Source organism: Lepidochelys olivacea (assembly GCF_965140295.1).
Source record: "Lepidochelys olivacea isolate rLepOli2 genome assembly, chromosome: 6".
In the NCBI taxonomy this organism is placed as follows: domain Eukaryota; kingdom Metazoa; phylum Chordata; order Testudines; family Cheloniidae; genus Lepidochelys; species Lepidochelys olivacea.
Window position 1 is genome coordinate 37883480 of NC_140416.1, and position 14628 is coordinate 37898107.

At 41.4% G+C, this 14628-nt stretch overlaps 1 protein-coding gene across 3 annotated transcripts in view; it reads right to left on the minus strand.

Annotated features, from left to right (window-relative positions):
* The window catches only part of ELP4 (elongator acetyltransferase complex subunit 4), a 258260-nt gene that overhangs the window by 159298 nt on the left and 84334 nt on the right, over positions 1 to 14628 (minus strand). For all 3 annotated transcript variants that reach the window (XM_084631195.1, XM_084631194.1, XM_084631196.1), the window contains one exon: positions 5091 to 5279. In XM_084631195.1, the coding sequence (XP_084487321.1) occupies positions 5091 to 5279 (189 nt within the window). The remainder of the gene's footprint in view (positions 1 to 5090; positions 5280 to 14628) is intronic.

A 14628-nucleotide genomic window follows, 5' to 3' on the forward strand; every position in this document is an offset into this window, starting at 1 on the left:
CCAGGACACTTGGGCAGAAGCAGTCTTTGCAGAAGACTTTGGGGCCCTTGTTCCATCAGTTCTAATTTCAAGAACTGTCTAAGGAATTACCATTCATAACTGCTCATATGCCAGACCTGATGTTCAATTTAGAGAGGAGGGAGAGCAGAAAAAGGACCTGCGCCAATGTTGAGGAAGTCATGTTAGGAGAAACAGCAAAGGGACACACTGATCCATTCCCTTACCATCCCTTCTGTTGGCTAGGGAAAACTCAACTCTACTGACACACTGTGGTGGAGGAGCAGATACATCCACAGACTCAGGGTGTCAAGTGAATGGCAAGCAAATTCTTTCTTTGGAGCAACATGTAGTCACTTTTGTGGAATGGCCTTAGGTACTAGCCCAAGCATGCCTATACACACACACATGCTCACACCAACATAATCACAGGATCAAAACAGAAGAAACAGTTTAAAAATGGCTATACTGTCCCATTGTTTTTAGTGGGACTGAGGCCACATGCTTCCCACAGTTAAGATGACTGCTATTTCTCTACCCCCTGTGCAGCAAGAAGTTTAGTAAAGATGGTCATTACCTCCAATCTTCCCAATAAATGAATGAATCCAAACTGCCCTTAAGGAAGAGTGTGGCACCAAATGCTGTGAGGATTCAGAAAAGAGCACTGCCAGGAGCAGCTAAATATGGTATAGGTGTGACAGGGAAGGTAAGAGGGTGAAAATGTGCTAGGGAATGTGGCATGCATGTATATACAGGAGATCATAGAGGGACGCAGGAGAGAGTCTGGATGAACAGGGAGAATGTAGGGAGAATGTGTGGGGTAGGAGACTAAGACATAAAACTCCTTGCATTGGGACAATTTGAAACCACTGTGCCTTTAGCTAAAATACAATTGGAATGGGAAGGTTTAAAAGGTATTTTAAATGTTAGGATATTGGATACCATTCCAGCAGATGTGTTGGTTGGTAATGATATACTGTCTGTGTCCAAAGCTGAAAATATAATAACTTGTAGTAATACGGAATATAGCTCAATGGTATAGCAGCTGAGATGGGGAGACAACATTTCCAGCTCCTGCTCAGCAGAAAATGGCAGCGTGTCTCTTGGAGCATGTGGGGTGGGAAAGCGGGGGAGGGGGCGGTTACCTTATGTACCTCAGACAACTCTTTGTGCTGGCAGAAGCCAAGAATTTATAGCAGAAAAGAGAGCACGCCCCTCCCTAGAAAGCATATGGGAAATCATCCTCAGTGGGACCCCATCTAAGGAAAACGGGAAGGTTTTTTGCAGAAGAGGGAAAACTATAGAGAGACCCCTTTGGGGAATAACAAAAGTCCTGCGGAAGCTTATAAACAACTGATTGTGCCTCCTATCATGGGAAGTTAATGTTGTCAGTCCATGACTGCCCTAGTGCAGGTCACTCAGATTTCAGAGAGGACACATGAGAAGTTAAAGAAGAATTTTTATTAACCAAATATTCAGACTGAGGTCACAGACCACTGTAGGTTTTGTAACTTATGCCTGAAGCACAAGAGGGCTCCACAAGCCTCCCCTACTCTGCTTACTTGTAATGGGAGGTATTTTTTTAGGCTGGCTGTGGATATTGTTGGCCCTATGCCCTGGCCAACCCAGAGAGGAAAGAAATATATTTTGGTAGCAGTGGACTTCGCCACTAGATACCCAGAGGCAGTTGCTCTGTCTAATAGAGGCTGACACAACAGCTAAAGCTTTGCTCTCTATATTCAGCCGAGTAGTTTTCCCAAAGGATACTGTATCATATTGGGGGTCAAATTTCATGTCCCAGTTATTTAGTGAATTATAGTGAATATGTGGGGTACAACAGCTGAGATCTGCCCCATAGCACCCAGAAACAAATGGATTAGTTGAAAGGCTCAACAGAAGTCTAAGGTTTATGCTGGGAATGAATGTAAACACAAGGGAAAGTAACTGGAATGAAATGCTACCCCCTATGCTATTTGCTTGTAGGGAGGCACCCCAAGAGTCCACAGGCTTTGCCCCATTTAATCTTCTGTATGGGAGAAAGGTCACAGGTCATCAGGATCTACTAGGGATTCTTGGGAGGATGGCTCTGAAGCAGAGGGGGAACCAGTGACTAAACATGTACAGCAGTTCAGAAAGGAGTAAAGGGACATGATGGAAGTAGTTCAAATGAACCTCACTAAAAGCCATGCTACACAGAAGGCATAGTATGGCCACAATGCTTGTGAATGCTTGTTAGAGTGGGGTCTTGGTGATGTTACTCACTGTAAAAAGGTACAAAATGCGAAACTCATAGAGGGACCTTCTGAGATTGTGGAAAGGATTAATGAGGTCCCTTGCAACATAAAGACCCCACAGCAAGGTTGCTTCACAGATTCTGCATGCTAATAGATTTAAAGTCTATCACAATACAGAAGCCATTATGAACATGTTGTGCTGAGGAGGATTCTGAGACAATAAATCTCATCAATTTGATAGCTGAATGCCATGGTGACACATCACTAGAGAACACTGAGGTATATAAAGAGTTAAAACAAACTGAAAGGGCAGAAATTTTGACTGTGCTGCAAACTCATAAGCAGGTGTTCTCTAGCATACCAGGTCTGACTCATAGGATGGTCCATCAGATTGACACTGTGGTAATCTGATTTTGGATATACCAATTCCAGAGCTTAATGCTCTCTTTTTATGTAGTATACAGTGGTCACATTGTCCAACATGATCTAAACATGCTGTGCACAGAGGCAGGCTTTTTGTAGGCATTTTGTACTACTGGCGTTTGAGGGATTAAATGTGTAAATTTGACTCCTGTTGGGATCATGAACCTTGAGCCACATAATCATCCAGATGTACTCCTCAGCCCAATAGAGAGGTTGTGTTGCAACAAAAGTGGACTTTTCTAGGTTTCCTTGAAGTCCTAAGGATTGAAGGAGGTTATATAGAGAGGACCACTGATTGTACCTTTTGGTATGATAAACCAGTAGCAGACAGTCATCTAGGTAAGGAAATACAGGGTTGCTCTGGTGGCATAGTGTGCTGCTACCACGGACAACACCTTTGTGAAAATTCTGGGAGTTGTCAAGAGGCTGAAGGGAAGAACTTTGTACTGATAATGATCCAGGCCCACCATGAAACACAGGAATATCTTGTGTGTTGGATGAATGTCTATATGGAAATAGGCATTTTTCAAATCAAGAGCTGCAAACTGGTTGCCTTTATTTAGTGAGGGGATTTTAGAGGTCAGGGTGGTTCATCCTGAATAGCATATGAAGACATTCAGTTGTCTGAGATCTAGGATGGGTCTCCAGCTTCCCTTCTTTTTTTTTAGGAAAGAGGAAATCTGAAACTGAAGGCATACACCAGAGGAGTGTTGATACACCTCCAGTCACACTGGCAACATGTGAAAAATAGAAATGGTTGTGATTTTCAGGAGCACTGAGTGCCTGTAACACCAATTTAACAGGAATTGCGGGCACTCATCAGCTTTGCAAATTGCAATGTTGACATGAGAGGCATATATTTAAACATTGAATGTTTGTTAACCATAGTCCTATCAAATTTATGCATAACTCTATTCACTGTGAATGCTGTTTTTTCTTTTATGAGCTGCAGCACTTTTTACAGAAGAAGGTTTTCACATTTGTCCTTTTACTAAAAACTATTGTTCCAGAAAACAAATTAAGACTTAGTATACTTCTTAGTATACTTATTATTACCCCTCCCATTTTACAGCTGGGAAAATTACTCAGAGACAGATTAACTGACTTTCTTGTGATCACGTTGGAAATTTATGGCCGAATTAGGGAGCAAACCCAGATCTCCCAGTTCTAGTTTTACTGCCTTTTGAAATCAGTGGGAATGCAGCACTTTGCCTAACAGAATTGGACCTTCTATAACAGAGGTGGGCAAACTATGGCCGGGGGCCACATCCGGCCCGTGGGACCGTCATGACCAGCCCTTGAGCTCCCGGCAGGGAAGGCTAGCCCCCCGGCCCTTCCCATGCTGTTCCCCCTCCCCTTCAGCCTCAGGTCACCGTGCCGCCCTCACTCTGGCTGGCGGGGCTGCGAGCTCCTACTCGGCAGCACGGCGGCGTGGCTCCCAGACATTCTGCTTTGAGCAGCATGGTAAGGGAGCGGGGAGGTTGGATAAGGGGCGGGGGGTCCCGGGGGGTAGTCAGGGGACAGTTGGATGGGGGTTCGGACGCAGTCTAGGGATGGGAAACGCGGTCGGGGGGGGGGGGGGGTTGGATAGGCGTGGAAGTCCCGGGGGGCCTGTCAGGGGGTGGGGTGTGGTTAGGGAGTGGGGAGTCCCGGGAGGTGGTGGTCAGGGGACAAGGAGCAGGGGGGTTGGATGGGTGGGGGGCTTGTGAGGGGGGCAGTCATGGGGCGGGTTGTGAGGGGGGCAGTCATGGGGTGGGTTGTGAGGGGGGCAGTCATGGGGCGGGAAGTGGGAGGGGGAAGAGGCCAGGCTGTTTGGGGAGGCACAGCCTTCCCTACCCCGCCCTCTATACAGTTTTGGAACCCTGATGTGGCCCTCAGGCCAAAGAATTTGTCCACCCCTGTTCTATAAGTTCTGCGTCTTTTATTTTATATATATTAAAGTCATATGACAGCTATACCTGTATCTAAGCCATTACAATATTCAGGTGTTTCTAGATAATGCAATGTATTGCTACATCACAAAAGCACAGAAGAAATGCGGTAACATTATTTTAAATCTATCTTTAAAACACAAGATGCTAAGCTGAAGGATGCCTATTTGGAATGTCTTAAATTGGTTTTATTCTCTTGGCTCACTCAGAAAGTTTATGAATTATTTTTATTTGCTAGTAATTACTGAAAGATAAATTCAGCATCTAAATAATGTTGAAGACCCTACTGTATGTCAGAGGAAAATATAATACATGAGGTAAAATTTCATCTAGAAATCAATTTGCTACTGATGCAAAACAACTGCAACAGGATGCAATTTTCAAAATCATTCAAGACACTTCAATCCATTTTGCTCATTAAGTGTCCACTAACTCATTAACTTTTTTTGTGCATACTAAACCATGTACAACAAATTATGGAAAGAAGCAATTATAATATTCCTACCTGGATAAGATGGGCTGGCACTGTGATTATGCAGGCTGACAAAGACATTCTGAGGAGACCACGGAGAACATACAGAAACTTTGTGAGGCTATGAATATCTTCCGGATTATCAGCGCAACAAATGTCATCTCCCCACAACACTGAACCAAGGCTCTGAATTCCTATCCGCAGAATATTTTTTTGTTTTTTCTAGAGAAGATGAAAAAAAAATAGAATGACTAATTTTTATTTCTCACATTAAGAGGAAAAACACCTTGCATCAAATGGATAGGTAATTTTTAGAACTTCTGTAATTTATATTATGTATGCCCATAGTAACTAAATACTTTGAAGTAAGCATGTGATAGCATAAGAGAGCCCAGAGAGGGAAAAAAAATTTATAGTAGTACCAATTTTTGCATCAATGGCAAATTTGCATCAGTAATGACAGACAGATAAAAAGTAACAAGTGCTTATATACAAATGATAGAAGTCTAAATAATAAGATGGATGAACTAGAGTGTCTCGTATTAAATGAGGATATTGATATCATAGGCATCACAGAAACTTCGTGGAATGAGGATAATCAATGGGATACAGTAATACCAGGGTAAAAAATGTATCAGAAGGATAGAACAGGTCAGGCTGGTAGGGGAGTGGCATTATATGTGAAACAAAGCAGAGTTAAATGAAGTAAAAACCGTAAATGAATCAAACTGTACCATAGAATCTCTATGGATAGTATTTCCATGCTTGAATAATAAGAAGATAGCAGTAGGGATATACTACTGACCACCTGACCAGGATGGTGATAGTAACTGTGAAATGCTCATGGAGATTAGAGAGGCTACAAAAATAAAAAACTCAGTAATAATGGGGGATTTCAGCTATCCCCATGTTGACTGGGTACATGTCACCTCAGGACGGGATGCAGAGATAAAGTTTCTTGACACCTTAAATGACTGCTTCTTGGAGCAGCTAGTCCTGGAACCCACCAGAGAGGAGAGCCAATTCTTGTTTTAGTCCAAGTGGAGCACAGGATCTGGTCCAAGAGGTGAATATAGCTGGACCGCTTGGTAATAGTGACCATAATATAAACAAACATCCCTGTGACAGGGAAAACATCACAGCAGCCCAACACAGTAGCATTTCATTTCAGAAAGGGGAACTACACAAAAATGAGGAAGTTAGTTAAACAGAAATTAAAAGTGACAGTGCCAAAAATGAAATCCCTGCAAGCTGCATGGAAACTTTTTAAAGACACCATAATAGAGGCTCAACTTAACCATATTAAAAAACATAGTAAGAGAACCAAAAAAGCACCACTGTGGCTAAATAACAAAGTAAAAGAAGCAGTGAGAAGCAAAAAGGTATCCCTTAAAAAGTGGAAGTTAAATCCTAGTGAGGAAAATAAAAAGGAGCATAAATTCTGGCAAATGAAGTATAAAAATATAATTAAGAAAACCAAAAAAGAATTTGAAGAACACCTAGCCAGAGACCTGAAAAAGTAATAGCAAAAAAAAAAAAAAATTAAGTACATCAGAAGCAGAAAGCCTGCTAAACAACCAGAGGGGCAACTGAATGATCGAGATATTAAAGGAGCACTTAAGGATGATAAGGCCATTGTGGAGAAACTTTTTTGTTTCAGTCTTCACAGCTGAAGATGTGAGGGAATTCCCAAACCTGAGCCATTCTTTTTAGGTGACAAAATCTGAGGAACTGTCCAAGATTGAGGTGTCATTAGAGGAGGTTTTGGAACAAATTGATAAATTAAACAGCAATAAGCCACCAGGACCAAATGGTATATCACCCAAGAGTTCTGAAGGAACTCAAACGGGAAATTGCATAACTACTAACTGTGGTTTGTAACCTATCATTTAAATCACCTTCTGTACCAAATGACTGGAGGATAGCTAATGTGATGCCAATTTTTAAAAAGGACTCCAGAGGTGATCCTAGCATTTACAGGCCAGTAAGTCTGACACCAGTAGCAGGCAAACTGGTTGAAACTACAGTAAAGAACAGAATTGTCAGACACATAGATGAACATAATTTGTTGGAGAAGAATCAACATGGTTTTTGAAAAGGGAAATCATGCCTGAACAATCTACTAGAATTCTTTGAGAGGGTCAACACACATGTGGACAAAGGGGATCCGGCGGATATAGTGTACTTAGATTTTCAGAAAGCCTTTGACAAGGTCCCTCACCAAAGGCTCTTAAGCAAAGTAAGCTGTGATGGGATAAGAGGGAAGGTCCTCTCATGGACTGGCAACTAGCTAAAAGATAGGAAACAAAGGGTAGGAATAAATGGTCAGTTTTCAGGATGGAGAAAGGTTAATAGTGGTGTCCCCCAGGGATCTGTACTGGGAACAGTCCTATTCAACATATTCATAAATGATCTGGAAAAAAGAGGTAAACAGTGAGGTGGCCACATTTGCAGATGATCTAAAACTACTCAAGATAGTTAAGTCCAAAGCAGACTGCAAAAAGCTACAAAGGGAGCTCACAAAACTGGGTGACTGGGCAACAAAATGGCAGATGAAATTTAATGTTGATACATGCAAAATAATGCACATTGGAAAACATAATCCCAACTATACATATAAAATGATGGGGTCTAAATTAGCTGTTACCACTCGAGAGATCTTGGCATCATTGTTAGTTCTCTGAAACACCCACTCAATGTGCAGCGGCAGTCAAAAAAGTTAGCAGAATGTTGGGAATCATGAAGAAACGGATAGATAATAAGCCAGAAAATACCATATTGCCTCTATATAAATCCATTGTATGCTCACATCTTGAATATTGCACGCAGATGTGGTCGCCCCATTTCAAAAAAGATATATTGGAATTGGAAAAGGTTCAGAAAAGGGCAACAAAAATGATTAGGGGTATGGCACAGCTTCCATATGAGGAAAGATTAATAAAATTGGGACGTTTCGGGTTGGAAAAGAGACGAGTAAGGGGGGATATGACAGAGGTCTATAAAATCATGACAGGTGTGGAGAAAGTAAATAAGGAAGTGCTATTTACTCCTCATAACAGAAAAATTAGGGGTCACCAAACCAAATTAATAAGCAGCAGGTTTAAACAAACAAAAGGAAGTATTTCTTCACACAACGCACAGTCAACCTGTGGAACTCTTTGCAAGAGGATGTTGTGAAGGCCAAAACTATAACAGGGCTCAAAAAAGAACTAGATAAATTCATGGAGGATAGGTCCATCAATGGCTATTAGGCAGGATAGCTGGGAATGGGTGACAGGGGATGGATCACTTGATGATTACCTGTTCTGTTCATCCCCTCTCGGGTACCTGGCATTTGTCGCTGTCGGAAGACAGGATCCTGGGCTAGACTGAACTTTGGTCTGACCCAGTATGGCCATTCTTATGTTCTTATGTAATGGGACAACATGCACAATTTGATCATCAAGTATTGGTTTAACAGAAGGAATGGAACCAAAAGGAAATTCTTAATTTGAATTTTTTGAGAATGACTAAAGTGACGTTGTAGCTATGTTGGTCCCAAGATATTAGAGACATAAGGTGGGTGAGGTAATATCTTTCATTGGACCAACTTCTATTGGTGAAAGAAATCACAAGAAACAGGGGACCCGAAGAAGAGCTCTGTTTAATCTCAAAAGCTTGTTAAAAGTGAGGTAGTGTTCTGATAAAGCACCTTTTAAAGAGTATATTATGATTTTGCTTAATTTCCCTCAATTTCTTTAAAAAAATTGGTAGGGGATTTTCTTTTCCCCTGTCTTTAGAAGGGTCTCTTGGGAGCGCCTGAGAGTAACAACCAAATATTCTCAGGTTCACCTTTCTTTTGTCCTCCTCTTTTCTCCTTCTGTACCCAACTGTCCGCTGCTTGTTATCTGTTCACTTTCTTTCAGCTCTACTGCTGCTGTTGCTACTACTAGAAGAGCAGGTAGATTGGCTAGACTGGCTTTTTCCATCTACATACAGTCAGAAGGTTGCATCAGTTTCTTTCTGATTCAGACTTTGCAACTACCATCTACAACTTTGTCTACTCCAGATTAGACTACTGCAATGTGCTGTACGTTGGCCTACATTTAAAATCAATCCAGAAATAGTAGTTGGTACAGAATTTAGCAGCTTGTTTGTTATAGGATACATCTTTCTGGTAGCACATGACACCATTCCTTGGGATCTGCACTTGCTACTTACAAGGTACCAGGTAGAATTTAAGGTGTTGGTTTTGACCTATAAAGCCCTAAATCGCCTAGGACCTACTTACCTGAAAGACCATCTCTCTCCCTCTGCCATACTACCACATTAGCAGTCAACAGGGATGCCTGAACTACAGCCCAAAAGGAGTAATTGGCAGGGCAACTGATGGTCACTTATGTTAGGAATTTACAGCCCTCTCAATCTGAAAGAGTCCTATTTTATTGAACACTGGGGAATGCTACAAAGCACATTTGCCTTCCACAGCCAAAAGAGATGGGGGAGGACTCTGGTGAAAGAACAGAAAGATTAAAAGTATGTTTTAGCTGCTCTTAATATTTATATTAATGACTGGGGGAAGGGGGTCTCCTGGAGTAATCTATTTGCATATTTTTATTTTTCAAATGTTTCAAGGAGCCACTAGAGCAATGGAGAAGCACTATTTTTACTGAATGAATGTATACACTGAAAAAAAATAAAAAGTAAATATAGATGGTACACACCCTTTTGCACGAGGGAGTGTGGATCATTCACCAAAAAGTTAAATTGACTATATGAAACAGTGTTGTCAAATGCAAAAGTAAAGAGAAAAATGCATTATTTTCTCTAATCTCTTTCTATTATAGTAATTTTAAGGGTTATTTAAATAATAAGAAGGAAATATGATTTTTAAACTGAAGCTATCCCATTAAGATGCTATGGTTATAGGCAGGAGATGTATCCAGAGTGCACATTTTTGTGTAGGAGAGAGGATTTGAGGGGAAAAGTGGATTGAGACTATAATATATTTCCTTTCTGATAGTCTTTAAAGGAGAGTCTTAGCTAATGAATTCTGTAGTAGCACCAGACAGGTAAAGGATTATATCAGTCTGGGAACTTGTTCATCATACTGAGAGTCCATACTGGGTTTCTGACTAAATATTCTCTTACAAAAGATTTTTGTTTGCAATATAAGATGCAAATAAGTCACTCATACCTCATTCCTGGATATTTACCAAATCGTTATCTATACCTACATCACTTTCGATCCGAAGCGATTTCAGAGTACTTTGATAAACTACTTGGGCTAGATTCACACGGAGAATTTAGATGCTACTGTCATTCATAAACCCCCTGCTCAGCTACTGCCTAACCAAATAGATGCCTAGAATCCTGATGCACCTATGTTTCTGTCATTCAAGTCCCTGAGGGACATAACTTTTGGCAGCTGGGCATGCACTCAAACACCTAAGCCCTGACTCTGCCCAGATGCTTGTTGCCTAACTCATACCTGAGCTCCAGAGGGATTCACTAACTAGGCATTCCCTTGCCTATCTTGCTTTTGGGACCCGATCCAGCAGGCCTTCTCTGAGCATATGTACACCATACAACAGACTATGGAGGAGGATATGGATGTGGTAGTGGTCCCTTTATTACTTTTAGCCTAATGGTTACAACACTCACCCAGGTTGTGGCAAACATGGGTTCAGTTCTCTCTCTCTGACTGATGTGGAGCAAGGATTTGAATTTGGGTCTCCTGTCTACCAAATAAGTGCCCTAAACACCGATCTACTGAGTCACTCATTCTCTCTCTGGATCAATGGATATTTAACTATACACAGTGGAACAGCTTCAACAGATTGAGAGAGACCTTCCACAGAATACTCCATAGCCCAGTTTTTAGGGTACTGAGGTGGGAGACTCAAGTTCAAATCCCTGCTCCACATCAGCCAGAAGGGGAAAAAAAATATCAAACCCATGTCAGGTCTCCCATATCCTGGGTGAGTGTTCTAACCACTGGGCTAAAAGTTATGAGGGCACTACCCCTCTCTTCAACCATTCATTTGGCTTAGGTGCCTAACTCCAGGGAGAGGATTCATGGCTGTGAATACTGAGGGGACATTTCAGGGACAGAGCCTTAGGCAACATCCCTCTCCTTGGTATTTCCTATTGGCAATCTTAGGCAGCTCTCTGCTCAGTGCCCTGACTTCTGTGAATCCTATTCTTAGGCACCTAACTGTCTCCATGCATTGTACAGAAAGCCCGAGCACTTAACACAGTTAGCAATTCCACAAGGCAGCAAATTACGTAAGTGCCCTTTGTGAATCTAGACCCACATATGAAAGAAGAATTTCACCAACTGCCTAAGCACAGCTGCTACTGAGTGGAAACCAGACACAAAACTAGCACATTGCACAGCAGTGTTTGAGACACAGAGGGGAAATTTTGACCAGGACATTAGCGCAAACAGTTATTCTTACAAAAACTCTGTTCATGCAGAGTTGACAGGGCCTTGGCTTTTAAGGACTCATCTATAAAACACACACACAGCTGCATCAAACTCAGTTTATTCAACTCTCCTGGATAAAGGAGTAAACTGACCTACTAGAATCTCTTTTGTTCTCTCTGAAAGCAATATATTCAAGTACTGGTGCATTATTGCTCCACATACTTTTCTCTGGTCTGTGGTCATATATAAAATTACCTGTTTACAATACAAGCATCCTAGCACAGGATAATACAGCAAAGCCTGACATTGATCGAAGTGTTGGACTGTTACAAAATTTTGGCCGGGGGGGGGGGGGAAGGGTAAGAGTTGAGAATCTAATCAGAGAGCATGATGGGGTACAAAAATGTATAGAAAACCCCATTTTCTGTAATGTTTAAGCAATTCACAAACTATGGATAGGTTATGAAATCTGCTTTGTCCAGTTTTTCTGGACAGTCAGCAGCAAAAATAAATGGTGTTCCAAGTATCTCATATCAACAAAGTAAATAATACACAGGTAAGTCATCAATAGAAATGGGAGGTCCCTTGATTTGCTCTGAACTTTTGCAATTAACAAAAAAATTTGCCTTTTCTGGTCAATTAAAATAAAAAACAGCAGCTTATAAACACATTTACAAAACTGAATCAGAAAGTTAGTTCCCTAATTGCTTGAAGGACTAACAAGTCCTTATAGGACAACACTTAATTCCTCTTTGTAGGATGGGTATGAGAACTTTATACTCCAAGATAATATCAATATCAAAAATGCTAAAAGTACCTTATTTGTTTCATTGAGGACAAAGTATATTTTCTGTGTTTCATAATTTCTATGTGGATGGTAGATATTACGACAGACTAATTATTTACTTGATTCTTGTATTATGAGGCAAGTAGTAGACTAAACTTCTGCACCAACACACTTGTGCTGGAGAGTAGAATTGACAATTTTAAATACATTCCACGATATTAGAACCTGTATGGTCAAAGAAATCATTTTAGATTAAAAAAATCAACTTTAATAATTTCTACAGTACTACTGTTTTGGCAGCTAGACGTTATAGATATAGAAAATTAACCAAAACAAAGGAAGAAGAAACAAAACAAACAAGAAAAAAACAAAAGCAGTCAAAAGCTAAGCAAAATAAATCCTTGACCAGCCTCTTTGCCCTGAAGATCACTAGATTTGAGCTCCAATGGATGCCAAGGAAAGATAATTCCAAAAAAGTCAACTGAGAAAGTCCTGTCACCAAACCTGAAGGAACAAATTAAAACAGTGACGTGGGCATAACTCCCAAAGACTTAAATGTATTTTTAAACTTACAGATTGTTCAAACTTGATTCCCAACAGTAAGCCATTACCAGCCCATGTTAATCATGTCCCAGGCTATGGTGAAAAGGAATATTATATTATGAGATTCTAGATTATTTAGGGCTTTAAGAGGGGGCATTTGATTGCAAACTGCTTAGACTGGCCTGAACCACTTAGGAGACGAGTGAAGGTTCTGGGTGAACCTCAGGATAGCCCCAAGTAGACTTCATTGCAGCAGTGGAGCCGAGAAGTAACAGATATCAACTGTTATCAGGTCCACACTAGAGAGGAACTGTTGCAGTCTCCTGGCCAGCAAGAGATGGCTCTATGAGTCACTAATGCTAATAGAGTATCAGGGCTCAAAGGCTCGGGACCATTTTGGCAAAAGTCTGTTAAACTTCTAATAGTAGCCTCTTCCTACTCCTACAGTTGCTGGACTTGTTTCTCATCTGGGCTGAGTCACATTCCACCACTTCTAGCCAAATTCCAGTTCAGACACTGGGACCATAGAACCTTGGTTTAAGAAAATGAGAGATCACCAACATAGTGATGACAACGCAGACCAAAATGTGCATCCTGGCCTCCTGAAGGGTCCAGATACCTTGTGCAACATAATTCTTCAAATGAGCTCCTCAACCTAACAGGGAAGCATTTGTGATTATAGTTGCCTCGAGTGTAGGGGTAAGGAAAGAAATTCCCACCCTTACTTTCTTCAGTTTTGTCCACCAGGTGAAAGAGGACAAAATCTTGAGTGGAAGTGACACTTTGGCATTGATATTGTCTTTTCCTCATGAAAAAAAAAGGAGTCAAGGCAAATCTGTACGCTGCGGAGATGGAGCCTGGCAAATGTTGTAACATGGATGCACGAAACTATGTTGCTGAGGAAACAAGTCCTGATTGTGGTCCAAAGTTTGAAGGTGACCTGTTTTATATGATCGCTCATGATGTGGAATTTCTTGGTGGGGCAATGGCTCTTGTAGTTGAGTCCAAGAATGCTTCTATGAAGTCTATGGACCTCACGGGGGGGTGATAAAGTTTTCATCATTGGCACAGATTCCCAGGAAAGACAGAAGACTGAGCAGGAATGTAATTGCCAACTGGACTCCCGTGCTGAATCTGCCCATCAGAAGCCAGTTGTTGAGATATGAAAAGACAGTGAAACCGTTCAGTCTCATTCAAGCTGCCACTACTGAAAGGACCTTTGTGAACACCATGGGTGCTATAACTAATCCGAATGGAGGGTCTCAGAACTGGAAGTGGTCCAGCTCAATGAGAAATTTGAGGAACTTCCTGTGGAATCAGTGAATATATGAAAATAAATGTATTTCATGTTGAGGGCTGCAAACGAAGTGCCCTCTTCCTGAGAGGGGATTAGTGATGTTTTGACCATTAGCCTGCCTTCAGTAATGGGGGCTTGGAACTGGGCTCTGTCCTCCTGGAGAAGTCTGTCTTTAAAATCTGTAAATTTGGAATAATTAAGAAAATTTTATTTTGCTAACAACTCCTGGTAGGTAGTGACCCTGAATTGGAGATTAATTGATGAGAAGTCTTTCCCATCGAAGAGATAAAGGTATTTGGCACCTTTGTCAGCTGGAGTAGTCTTAGAATATTTTGTCCTGGATGCTTCTGTAGCTGCTTTCACCACTAAGGAGTTTGGTGTTGGGTGGGTGAATAAAAACACTGCCCCCTAGCTGGTACAAAATACCACTCTCTTTGGGGAAGGGGCACAAGAGGTAGGGTGTGCCATACTGATCTAATGGGTTTCAGGATGGCTTGGCTTACTGAAAGGTCTGCCCTTGAAGGGCCAGAGGATG